The sequence below is a fragment of the Mercenaria mercenaria genome, chromosome 4, assembly GCF_021730395.1.
Source record: "Mercenaria mercenaria strain notata chromosome 4, MADL_Memer_1, whole genome shotgun sequence".
NCBI classification, from domain to species: Eukaryota; Metazoa; Mollusca; class Bivalvia; order Venerida; family Veneridae; genus Mercenaria; species Mercenaria mercenaria.
In genome coordinates this window covers 57939500-57952679 of record NC_069364.1, presented here as the reverse complement: position 1 = coordinate 57952679, position 13180 = coordinate 57939500, and the positions used below count along the sequence as shown (strand labels likewise).

Below are 13180 nucleotides of genomic sequence, written 5' to 3'. Positions count from 1 at the left end.
TGGCCGTAGGGAAAAACCGAGACCACTTTTCTGTGGTACAACATGGATGGTACCTCCAATTTGTAGGTGTATTTTGACATATCTGTACCTTGTAAGATTTTTTTTTTTCTTTTTGGTTAAATTTCTTCCCTTTGTTGTTACTGTCCTTTGGACTTAGATATTTTTTCTGAGGACCTTCTTGTCCTCGAGTGCAATGATAACAGGTGAGCGATATAGGGCCATCATGGCCCTCTTGTTCATATTATAGTCAATTTTATTTATTTTCTTGCAGATATAGCAAGAAATCACCTCCTCATTCGATAACAGTAATCGCTAGATAAAACAAAGTCATGTATACAGTTTAACTGTCTTTTTTTCCAACCACTTTAATACCGTTTTCCAATAATGCATATTCGGGGCTGATTTTTTAACCTTAACAGTTCGCTTTCTGCCCAACGCTCGACCCTCTGCACCGGCCCCTCGGCGTCTATCTGTGGCACTCTTCCAGCTCCAACTCCAGCTCCATGCTGCCGAACTGGTGTTGTTTCCGTTATTTCTGGAGGTCCGTATCGTTTTAGAACATTTTCAAAAAGGTAAATCCTTTTGTTAATCGCGTACTTCCACGCATCCTCAATAGGGTACCCATCCATCAACTCCAGATTGGATGCCATTTCCTTAATGGCTCTATAAATAGGATCTTCTTTAAGAGCACGGTACCTCAGCATAGCGTTAGCAAAGGCTTACGTTATCGTTTTCCTATATTTGTCTCTTATGTCGCGAAAAACGCGATTCCTAGCGGCATCTATCGTGAGACCTTCCTCCTCCACATAGCTTTGAACTCTTTCAATGTATTCCGGTTGCCACTTTTCAAACGTTTGGTCTATAATGATACTCCACGGGTGCTCTGTTACGTCGTCGTCGGAGGAATCATCATCATCCTCTCTATAATCATTTGTGTTAGAGAATTCATTATCGCTCTCATCATCCGAGACGTCCATTTCCTCTGTATTGACCGATTCACCGCTTTCATCGTCGTGCATCGTCTTCTTATGACGTAACATGTTATCTCGTCTGCTGAAAATCTTGCCACAAACGTCGCATGTACTCATCTCCGCGGCCGGTTAAATTATTCCGTTCACCAAACACTTTGAGACAAATATCGCACTTAAACAGCGTACTCGGCGTCCAAATTACGAATGAGGAGGAGTCATATGCATTCATTTTAATACTGACAGATTGTGCTGTTATACACAATTTAGCATACACGTGAATTGTTGTGAATGAAGTCTGTATAGTTGTGAGGGAAGTCTGAATAGTTGCGAGGGAAGTCTGTATTGTTGTGAGGGAAGTCTATATTGTTGTGAGGGAAGTCTGCATTGTTGTGAGGGAGGTTTGTATTGTTGTGAGGAAAGTCTGTATTGTTGTGAGGGAAGTCTGTATTGTTGTGAGGGAAGTCTGCGTTGTTTTGAGGGAGTTCTGAATAGTTGTGAGGGAGATCTGTATTGTTGTGAGGGAAGTCTGTATAGTTGTGAGGGAAGTCTGTGCAGTTTTGAGGGAAGTCTGTGCAGTTGAGGGAGGTTTTTGTTGTTGTGAGGGAAGTCTGTATAGATGTGAGGGAAGCCTATATAGTTATGAGAAAGACGTGAGGCAAGCTTATATAGTTGTGAGGGAGATCTGTATGTTTGTGAGGGAAGTCTGTGTAGTTGTGAGGTAGGCATGAGGGAGGTTTTTATTGTTGTGAGGGAAGTCAGTATAGATGTGACGGAGGTCTGAATAGTTGAGAGGTATGCGTGAGGGAGGTCTGCATTGTTGTGAGTAAAGTTATGAGGGAAGTCTGCTTAGTTGTGAGGTAGGCGTGAAGAGGCTTATATAGTTGTGAGGAAAGTCTGTATCATTGTGAGTAGGTCTGTATAGTTGTGAGGTAGGTCTGCATCGTTGTGAGGGAGGCATAATATAATTGTGAGGGAATGTCAAACTATTTCAAAAATCGACTTTTTTCTACGACCTTAAGTTTTGTAGCAGATATACCCTTGCAAGGTATTTACAAAATTTCGCAGAGAGCACCAACGGCGCATTTCGGAGTACCAAAAGCGCCCTCCTTATTACTCATTTTACCTCCTCATTACTTATGGTACCTCCTCATTTTTCCTCCTAATTACACATTTTCCCTCCTCATGTACTCATTTACTTAGGGAAACAGTAGCATTATCATCATCAGCAGCAGCAGTAATATCAGGAACAGTAGCATCATCAGCTGTTGTTGATCAAATCAATAACAGCAGGCAGTTAACCTAACCAGTGTTCCTGGATTCTGTACTCTCCGCAAGTAACTGCCGACTTCCCCACATGAATCAGAGGTGAAGGACTAATGATTTCAGACACAATGTCGTTTATCAGATAGTCACGGAGAACAAACGCCCCGCCAGAAGATCGAACTCGCGATCCGTAGACCGACGCTCTACCTACTGAGCTAAGCGGGTGGGTTTTGGGGAATCTAAAGTGGTAGTATATTCATAGCATGGGCCCTTGTGATCTTGACCTTTGATCGAGTGATCTCAAAATCAGTAGCAGTCATTCTAATAAGTTTCAACATTCTGGGCAAGTGGTTCTCAAAACATTGATTGGAAAGAGTTTTCTATGTTCAGCCCCCTATCACCTTGACCTTTGATGAAGTGACCCGAAAACAATAGGCGTCATCTACTAGATGCAAGTCCTATCACCCTACTAAGTTTGAAGGTTCTAGGTCAAATGATTGTCAAGTTATTGACCGGAAATGGATTTCATGTTCTCTCCGCTGTGACCTTGACCTTTAATGGAGTGATCTCAAAAATAAAAGGGGTCATCTACTCTGTAAGTCCTATCACCCTAAAAAGTTTGAAGGTTCTAGGGCAAACGGTTCTCAAGATATTGACCGGAAATGAATTTCCATGACCTGTCCGCTGTGACCTTTAACAGAGTGACCCCAAAATCAATAGGGACCATTTACTCTGCATGTCCAATCATCCTATGAAGTTTCAACAATCTGGGTCAAGTGGTTCTCAAGTTATTGATTGGCAATGGTTTTTCATGTTCAGGCCCCTGTGACCTTGACCTTTAACTGAGTGACACCAAAATCTATAGGGGTCACCTATTCTGCATGACCAATTATCCTATGAAGTTTCAACATTCTAGGTCAAGTGGTTCTCAAGTTAATAATCGGAAATGGTTTTCAATGTTCTGGCCCCTGTGACCTTGACCTTTGATGGAGTGACCCCAAAAACAATAGGGGTGGTCTACTCCTTAAGCCCTGTCATCAAATGAAGTCTGAAGGTTCTAGGTCAAATGGTTCAAGTGCAACGGACGGACGGACAGGGCAAAAAATATGTCTCCGGGTTGTATATGAAAATGAAAGAAAGAAGACCGCAGTTGACAAACAATTACTTTATGAAGCAATTAACCTGAACAATATTCCAAATGCTGAAGAGCAACATAACACAAACAGAAAACCTAATGATAGTAAACTAACTACGGTTTAGTTCTGATTCAGCTTTAACTAAAGCAACACTATCAGTGAACACTATTCTGTTGGCATTTCACCCGTTAATCTCTAACAGATGGTTTTCTAGACATCAAAAAAACAACAAAATCCAGAATCCCATTTTCGGCATACCCTTGAGAAGTAAACCGGGACAGTGCCACTGGAGTCATTAATCCTGTTGTCCGACTTTCGTTCGAAAACACCATCTCTGGCATTCTTACATACTTTGAAACCTCCGGACCATGTCTGACAGTGCGTTTAAAACATATTTTAACATTAACTCTGCAAACACCAAGCCTGTTATTCCGTGGAAACGTTGAATACAGAAACAATGACATTATTTTCTCGCCTTGAGTGCTGGTCACCACGTGCATTTTAACCCTGAAGGTGATATCCCAAAGTGTAACTTGATTACTATATATATTCCCCTGCTCATCTAACGAATTCACGTTTGGTTTAAATTTGATTATTGAACCTCTGGCATCCGAAATTGAAGGCAGTTCTGGCCCCGATAAATCTGTATTTATGTATATATTTACCAGTTCCGTGCGCGTCTCTTCCAAAGTTTCGCCTTGCTGTTTCAAAATATCCTTGTGAATTTGAAGAAGAGTCTCCGTGTCACTCACACCAACTGCTGTAGATTCTATTTCCTTCACTCCTACATCTGACAGCCGTGTTGCACACACTTTCCTAAGGCTCTGGAATTTATGCCGAGCTGCTAATCCATGACAAAGAATCACCTCTTCCGTTGACGCTCGGTCATTTATTAGGTGGGTATTGAGGAAACTCTTGCACGTTTTGATCAAAGGCTTCACATCATATTCATCTGCCAAAGGAAGGACTTTGTACACATTTCCTTCATCTATCTTCTTCTGAGATGTGGGATAAATGCAATGGAGAAACTCTTTAAAGTCTTCAAACCTTTTACCTGCAAAAATATAAGTTATAAAAAATCAATCTGTGCTATAACATTTGAGTCGCATTATCTGCAAAACAGTATATTTTTCTAAAAAAAATTGTGTAAAGAATACTTTCATGTCAGGTTTGTTCCTTAATTTCCGTAGCAGTACTTATTTAGAAGGTAAAACAAGACAGTCATATTGACTATGCAGCTTAACAAATAACATGGTACAAACGAGAATGTCGATACATGTGCACCAAGGGTATATAACTATAGACTACATCTTTCGAGTCAACTCGACTCAATCAAACGTGGTTGAGATCATTTGGACATAAACATTCGGTCTAAATACCACTAGCGTTATGTGACCTTGATTTATATTTATCAAAACAGTTAAATAAGTTTACAAAATGTAAAAATAAATTGACAATGGACCATCTGGTCAAAAGTTACGGAGATATTTCAAAAAGCCATATTTCAAAATTACTCGGATATTATCGTATCGGTTTCAATGGCGGTGCATCAACTGAAAGACCGACGGAAAAATAAAAAAGTAAATATCGCGTGTAGCAGATGCTATAGACGGTGGTGAGTGGCCATAATTTACATATTTAGCAATACTTGTTATTAATGGCAATTGAATTTGACCCTTGCTAGGCTGACAAACATCTTTTAGTCCGTGATTTCGTACCGTTTCGTTGTGCCACATTTCTATACCTGGAATTTGCAGCAGAAAGGCACTCGTTTTCTGATAGTTATTTCATGAACGGGGAGGGCTAGAGACTTGGGGTCGGTCTTATTTTGTAGCTAAATGTATACGGGAAAAAGTGATAGGTAGTTTGTCTAGTTTGTTAATTGTCTAGAGAATTTATTTCACAACAGCCCAGAAAGTGAAGCCATTGCTCGCAGGCTCGATTTTCGAGATTCTGGCCTTCAGTAGACATATGTATCTTTTGTAGGGGGCTCATATTATACTACATATTTTCATTTTGAACTCATTTAGGATGAAAACAAACATATTTTGTCCCAGGTCCGATACTGGTGCCTGTGTTTGTTTCCAAACAAGAGTTACTAAATTATAATATCTTTAATGCAAACTGGCGAATATGACACCTCCGACAGTGACTATTTTCACTGAATTAGGGGTTCATTTCGCATCACACACATATATATATATATGTTTAAACATAGTACTTGGACAAGAAATGTAACGCATCTGTCGTTAGCAGAAAATATTATTTAAAACAAAAGGAATAAAAAGAACTGTCACTAATGGTGACAAATGCCCCCGCAGCGCCTTGACCTTTGACCTGGTGACCTTGACCTTTGACCTGGTGACCCCAAAGTCAATAGGGGTCGTGTACTTAATAAGTACTATTAACATGTGAAGTTTGAAGGTCCTGGGTGCAGTGGTTCGCGAGTAAAGTGCCTTCATGCAAAAAGTTAACATTGGCCCCTGTGACTTTGACCTTTGACCTGGTGACCCCAAAGTCAGTAGGTGTCGTGTATTCAATAAGTACTAACAGCATTTGAAGGTCCTGGGTGCAGTAGTTCACGAGTAAAGTGACTTCATGCAAAAAGTTAACATTGACCCCTGTGACCTTGACCTTTGACCTGGTGACCCCAACGTCAGTAGGGGTCGTGTACTCAATAAGTACTAACAGCATGTGAAGTTTGGAGGTCCTGGGTTCAGTGGTTCGCGAGTAAAGTGCCTTAATGCAAAAAGTTAACATTGGCCCCTGTGACCTTAACCTTTGACCTGGTGATCCAAAGTCAGTAGAGGTCGTGTACTCAGTAAGTACTAACTCATGTGAAGTTTGAAGGTCCTGGGTGCAGCGGTCCGCGAGTAAAGTGCCTTCATGCAAAATGTTAACACAGGCCCCTGTGACCTTGACCTTTGACCTGGTGACCCCAAAGTCAGTAGGGATCGTATACTCAATAAGTACTAACAGCATATGAAGATTGAAGGTCCTTGGTGCAGTGGTTCGCGAGTAAAGTGCCTTCATGCAAAAAGTTAACATTGGCCCCTGTGACCTTGACCTTTGACCTGGTGACCCCAAAGTCAGTAGGGGTTGTGTACTCAATAAGTACTAACAGCACGTGAAGTTTGAAGGTCCTGGGTGCAGTGGTTCGCGAGTAAAATGCCTTCATGCAAAAAGTTAACATCGGCCCCTGTGACCTTGACCTTTGACCTGGTAATCCCAAAGTCAGTAGGTGTCGTGTACTCAATAAGTACTAACAGCAAGTGAAGTTTGAAGGTCCTGGGTGCAGTGGTTCGCGAGTAAAGTGCCTTCATGCAAAAAGTTAACGTTGTGACGAACTAACGAACGGATGGACAATTGAAAACTAACATGCCTCCCTTCGGGGGCATAAAAAACAAGAAAAACAATTTTTCAAAATATAAAATAACTACCGCGGGGAAAGCTAAGAGTGTTGTGGCGCCAATCACCTCCTGAAGAGACCTTTGGAGAGGTCGAAACCGTTTACATCAATGTTAATATTTCTCATAATCTTACCCACAATGGTACATTTGTGTATTTTCAGCGGTTGAAATTTTCGAAATATTGACCTTTTAATTGCCCGAAGTCCCCTAGAATTCTATATATGCCACAAAATGCGTCAGAATGCACCATTTTTATCTAAGTCTTAAACACTTCCCGAGGAGCCTTTTAGCGGTTAAAATGTTCGATATATTGACCTTTTAAGTGTTGGAAGTCCCACTGAATTATATGTCACAAAATGCGCCAGAATGCACCTTTTCTTTTTATCTAAGTCTCCAAAATTTCCGTGAGGTTGGGCTTTTAGCAGTGATTAAACTTTTCGAAATATTGACCTTTTAAGTGTCCAAAGTCCCCTTGAATTATATGCCACAAAATGAGTCAGAATTCACCTTTTTTTTTATCTAAGTCTCCAAAATTTCGCGTGGGGTGGGGCTTTTAGCGGTAAACTTTTTTCGAAATATTGACCTTTTAAGTGCCCATGTCCCCTTAAATTATATGCCACAGATTGCGTCAGAATGCTCCATTATTTTTATCTAAACCCCCTCCACTCGGCACTCCATCCCTCGTTGTGCGTATAATTTTTGAAGGTCTGGCTACGCCTATGTTTACCTAACATTACTTTAAGTTATTTATGCATGTACATATAACACTAGATCTAACAGGAGAAAATTTGGGGATTAGATTTTTTTTTGAAAAAGAACTGAAAAAGAAGTGTTAATTACCTGGCAAGGGCACTTCATTCTCGTCTCTTTCTCTGAAGTTGGTCCCGAACATTGCCTCAAACACGGAAGAAACCATGGCTAATACCGCCTTTGTTGCATAAAGGTGTTGGTCTTCTACAAGAAATGTTACATCATCCCGCCATGTCTTCTTGGTGAAATCATAGCAAGTTCCCACGTCTTCATTCTCTTCTTCATTTCCAAAAGAGTTGTCCATTTTGCATACCGCGGTATATGCTCCCGCCAAAAATGTGTACTCTTTTTATCTACATGTATGCAGTAAATTTCATTTCGGGAAAAACCAAAACTATTTTTAGAAATATAGTACAAGACCATTACCGGGGAACGGCAACTTCTGGGTGGTGGTGATTTTATTTATTTTTTATGTTTGCGCGATCGTTCGTCAATTTTAGCCCAAGCATGCATGCATGGATGTTCAGTTAAAGATTCAATTTATTACTGTTTGTGATGTCTGTCAAAGAAAAAATAGGCCTGAACCCTCGAACTGAATGCACTAGAGTCACGGATTTGTTTTTTCAGCTAGTAGATCTAGATAAAATATGGAGAAAAAATATGAGGTCGAACGGAAATTCATATCTGCATAATATCTAGATCTTCTAATTATTCTATAGGCCTACGTCTGATTTCAGATTATTTATTTTTTATTCTATGAGCTTTTATGGAAGGTTTAATATCGTGTTAATGAGGGTTTTTAATAACGTGTCAGAGTATACTCTTAATAGGTTGGCACGTTCTAACATTATGAACTTGTCTAATCAGGCCAATAATTCTCAGACTGTATCAAAACTGTATGACATGACGTGGCGTGACGTGACATGGAATCTGACAATATATGACAGTGGCAATGACATGACATGACATTTCAATATCAACAGCTGTGGCAATGACAATGACAATGACATGAATTAGGGTAGCATAGCATAGCATAACAGAATTAACATAACATATCTTTACTTGAAGCATATGCATAAAATCAAACATTACGAAATATTGAGCGTATTAGTAATAAAATAATGAAAACAAGACCTATCTCAATATGGTGAAATACACCGAACTTGTCATTTTATAAGATATTTAGCTGCCCTTTTAAAATGCTTTTCCCCTTTTTTTCTACCTGTGCTAACTAGGATGTTCAAGAGAAAACATTCCAGCTATAATAAACATGAGGTTGACGAGCTCTGTTTTGAAATTATAGCTGAATTTCGATCCTGCATTGATAGTCCTGACGAGATCAAGTGGGACCTTGTTTTTGGGTAGATAGAAAATGTTTTTACTATTTTCAGTTGACCTGGTGGAGTAGAAGTTGAATCCGTTTGATGACACCCTGTCATCACTGGGCAACAATTTTTATGGCGGATAGAAGATGGCGACCAAAATGGCATCTTAAGCAAATGATAAGTTTATTCCACATTCAAATAACATATATTTTATCAAACAATATTGCCATCAGATAGTTCCATTAAGAAGTAGATATTTTCAAGAATGATGTGGACAACAAATGCAACACATATTTTTTAATGAAGTTTACGTTACAATACGTTACCAATTTGTTACCAAAAATGTTAATAATGCCTTACAGTAAGTTTTCAGTCAGATATTTAATGCATTTTCAGTGGTTGCGACAATTGTTTTACATTATAACAACAAATTTGAAAGAATTTTTTTTATCATAAGAGATCGCCATTTATAATAAAAAGCTACGTTACCAACTTGTATTGTTAGACACAAAAGCAACGACTTAGTATTCATAGAATTATTTGCCAAGTTAACAAATACAGTTACTTATAGTTACATATTAATTACTTCTGTTAAAATTGTAATAACTCAATTATAATTTACATTACACTACGTTATCATTAAAAACACCGAAAATCTCTTCATTGTCTCCCACAACTGAGTCGTTTGAACAGAATGTAAAACCTGCTCATCTGCAAACATGCATTCGGAAGAAAGGCGTTCTAGAACCAGATCCTTCTAATCTCGACCCAGCATTATTTGGATGGGAAAAAGTTGAAGCAGTGACAAAGGTATGATGGAAGACAGTGTAGCGATCGCGCAACCCGAAATATTTCAAATGATGTAATGTGATTGCGAAAGTCCACAGGCTTGCTCATCTGCAAGATGTATATATGTAACAGTGCGTGTCTGTCATGTGCGATTTTTTGTGCATGCATGGGAAGTATAGTTTCAAATTGTAACAACCTTCAAACGTAACAAATGTAGGTTGTTGGAGTATAGCAAAGCAAAGCTTTCAGCATTCCCAGTCTAGTCACAGTGCAGTTTTGTGATCACTACCTTGTCATTACTTTGTTGATATTATGAATGATAGCAATTTGCTATAATTGAATTTCGTGTTATTGATAATGTGACCCGCATTTAAACCATTATGCCAAGAACATTTAGTCACACCATTGCAGTCATTAACCTAGTCAAGACAAACATTTTGTATATTTTATCATACATGTTCCGTACAATATGTAATAATGGTACTTAAAACCTTATAAATGTTACTGTTTAACTGAATTTATGTCAGTTATATTTTGAAACTATGCTGATTACAATTCACAACTTCTAGTTCAAATTAATGCCTTAGACTACTCACTACTCAATCTGGTTTGCTGTATATGTTTAATGCAACTGGTAATGGTAACGTTTGTTTGTTTGGTTGATTTGGTTTAACGCCGTTTTTCAACAGTATTTCAGTCATATGAAGGCGGGCAGTTAACCTAACCAGTAAAGATCATGGGTTTTTTCCGCGTAACGTGATAACCTCGCCTCCGAGGCTCTTATTGTTCGTGCGCAGTCATAGGATACTAGGCTGGCAATAAAAAGAATACCGTTATATGATATCCTCTTTTGTCTAAAAATAGAGAATCTGGGTGGTAACGGAATTTTGGGTGCGGCTGTGACGTCATGGTAATTTCCTATTGACTCACCTACTCTCTATTGTTATTTGGAATGTTGGGTGCGACTCCCCATTGTTCTAGGGCATTGTCCTGTCCGCCATCTTGTTGCGCGATTATGACGTCATGGTAACGTGATAACATCGCCTCCGAGGCTCCTATTGTTCCTGCGCAGTCATAGGATACCCTAGGATGACGGACATACAGTAGTTGTGAAATATGCTGATATCTTTAAAGGTGGTCAATCACATTTAAACAACATTTAATGACATTTTTTACTTTTTGTATATTCTGGTAGAGAATTATTTAAGGAACAAAAAGACCGATTACATAGAGTAAGATTCCTATTTGAAATGTATATTTTATTATTTTTATAAAATTTTGTAATTACTCCCCTTTAATATGAAAGTATATAAAAAGCTGGGTATTTCTTTTTATTTCGATACAATGTCTAGTTTTACATTTGCATTTGATAGACATATCAACTATTGAACAATCTGAACCAAAATGCAAGTTTAAAAGCTGTGTGTAGCTTCTGAATTCATTTATTTCCAATCTATCTTGGTTGCGCAACCAAGATAGGCAAAGGGAGGTAATAATAATTTTTCAAACTTGCGTTTCTAATGAATTCCATCTAAATACATAATTTTTAATGCAAATATTTTACAAATATATTACAATATGTCTAATATTTATACATTTCCTTAGGCAAAGTATGTTTATCAAATTTATACTTATGATAAAATAACTCTATCTTGGTTGGGCAACCAGGATAGGAAAATGAAATTTTAAAAATACCTCCAGTGAAAATCTAATTTGTATAAGTGTTAAGTGAACATATATGAGTGTAAATGATCAGATGCTAAAGTTTCGAACAAATCCGTTACATGGCCAAATCTGATTATCCACCTTTAATGAAATAAGTTAACATTAAATTACCTGTTGTTAATAAAAATGCGAGAGCGCGTAAATTTTCATCGATACCCCGTCATTGTCTCCATCCGTTCTTCCGTCTTCCGACCGTCTGTAACATTTTATGCTCTCTCTGTATCTCCTAAAGCCCTTAAAGGATTTTTATGAAATTTGGGTCAACTGAACACAACATCAAGACGATGTGCACAATTTATGAGTCTTACATGTCGGGCCAAGGTCACAACTCAGAGTCAAAGGTTTGAGCCTTCCATTTTGTGTCCGCTTTGTATCTCCTAAACCCCTTGGACGATTTTCATGAAACTTGGGTAAAATGATCACCTCATCAAGACGATTTGCAAACCTATGAGTCAGCCATGTTTACTCAAGGTCAAGGTCACAAGTCAAAATCAAAGATTTGAGCCTTCCATTTTATGTCCGCTCTGTATCTCCTAACTCCTTTAAGGATTTTAATATGACTTGGACGCAATATTCCCCTTATCAAGACGAGGTGCTTAAAATTCACCCATGCCAGCTCAAGGTCAAGGTCAAGGTCACACCTCAAATGTTTAATGCTTCCATCGATTACCCTAAACCCTTTTACTATCCAAAACAGCGGCGGGGGAAAAAGCTGTCTTTCAGACTGCCATGTTTGATTTAGACCAAATTTGCACACAACTCGTTTTGCTTAGTTTAAACGGATTGAACGATATTTGGGTGCAGTCTTAAAAATGGGAACAGCTTATCTAATACGACATAGGCACACATTGGGAATTCATCACAAAAATGTAATTACTAGGCCTATTTTGAACAAAAATGTATACACTTTGAATGAGTATAGCATTGTAGACTACAGGGTACACTTTTGTGATATGGTTCCATATTACGCGTAAGGAAGATGACGCAGTGAACGCAAAATAAGATAATGCACATATGCGCATGCGCAAAAACACATACATGGCATGCCCGTTTGTAATATTTGCGACAAATTGTATTTAAGTCTAAATGAACGAGATTAGTTTATAATTCTTTATCTTAGTACTCATGACAAAGGTGGCTCAGTTTCCATAACTATGTTGGTTAACTGAACCACTTTGGACAATTCATCAAATCAAGTTTTCCGAAAACATCAAAATAGCGTTTCAGGTATTTTTGCCCGAAATGTGATATTAACATGTATACAATAACTGAAATAATAACACTTGGGAGATGCTGCCATTTGTTTGCAAGAAACACGCTTCGTAGTTCTTAAGTGGCTCAGTTACCCGAATTTCCCCTATAGGTACGTACAGTAAGTAAAGCAGACATGAAGCATCGAGAAAGAACCATAAATTGCTAATTTTTCCGCCCAACTTTAGGTGGAGGACCCGTAATTTTCGTAAGAGATATACAACTTACGTTTTAATGTGTGTTTGTTTGAAAAATGAATGGGAACGCAAAGAGCATACTGTACAGCTGTTGATAACGTTTAGTATAGCTACTGAGCAGTAGCCGACTGCTGACACTACGTTTGACCTTGGACAGACACACTTTGACTTCGGGCTGACAGGAACAACTGGAATACCGTCTTCATGACTTAAAACTTTTCATTCAAGCAATCAGTGTTTCGGTGCATTTACAGCATTGAAATTCGATTTAAACACTCCTCCGGTTTCATGAAAATGAAGATGCTGACCGATTACAAATCAGACGGACATTGGATTATTTCAACCGTCTTAGACGGTTGGGCA

The 13180-nt window shown here is 38.6% G+C and overlaps 1 protein-coding gene across 2 annotated transcripts; it reads right to left on the bottom strand.

The window, feature by feature from the left end:
• Positions 1-3384: 3384 nt before the first annotated feature.
• LOC123551841 (uncharacterized) lies at positions 3385-10647 on the bottom strand. Of its 2 annotated transcripts, XM_045341060.2 has the most exons (3): positions 10575-10647; positions 7621-7883; positions 3385-4424 (listed from the first exon to the last, which is right to left on the bottom strand). In XM_045341060.2, the coding sequence occupies exons 2-3, from the start codon at positions 7832-7834 to the stop codon at positions 3559-3561; spliced, it is 1080 nt and encodes a 359-aa protein (XP_045196995.2). In that variant the 5' UTR covers positions 7835-7883; positions 10575-10647; the 3' UTR covers positions 3385-3558. The 2 variants fall into 2 exon arrangements, with proteins under 2 accessions (XP_045196995.2, XP_045196994.2); XM_045341059.2 differs by lacking the exon at positions 10575-10647 and having other exon boundaries at positions 7621-7921.
• Positions 10648-13180: the final 2533 nt, after the last annotated feature.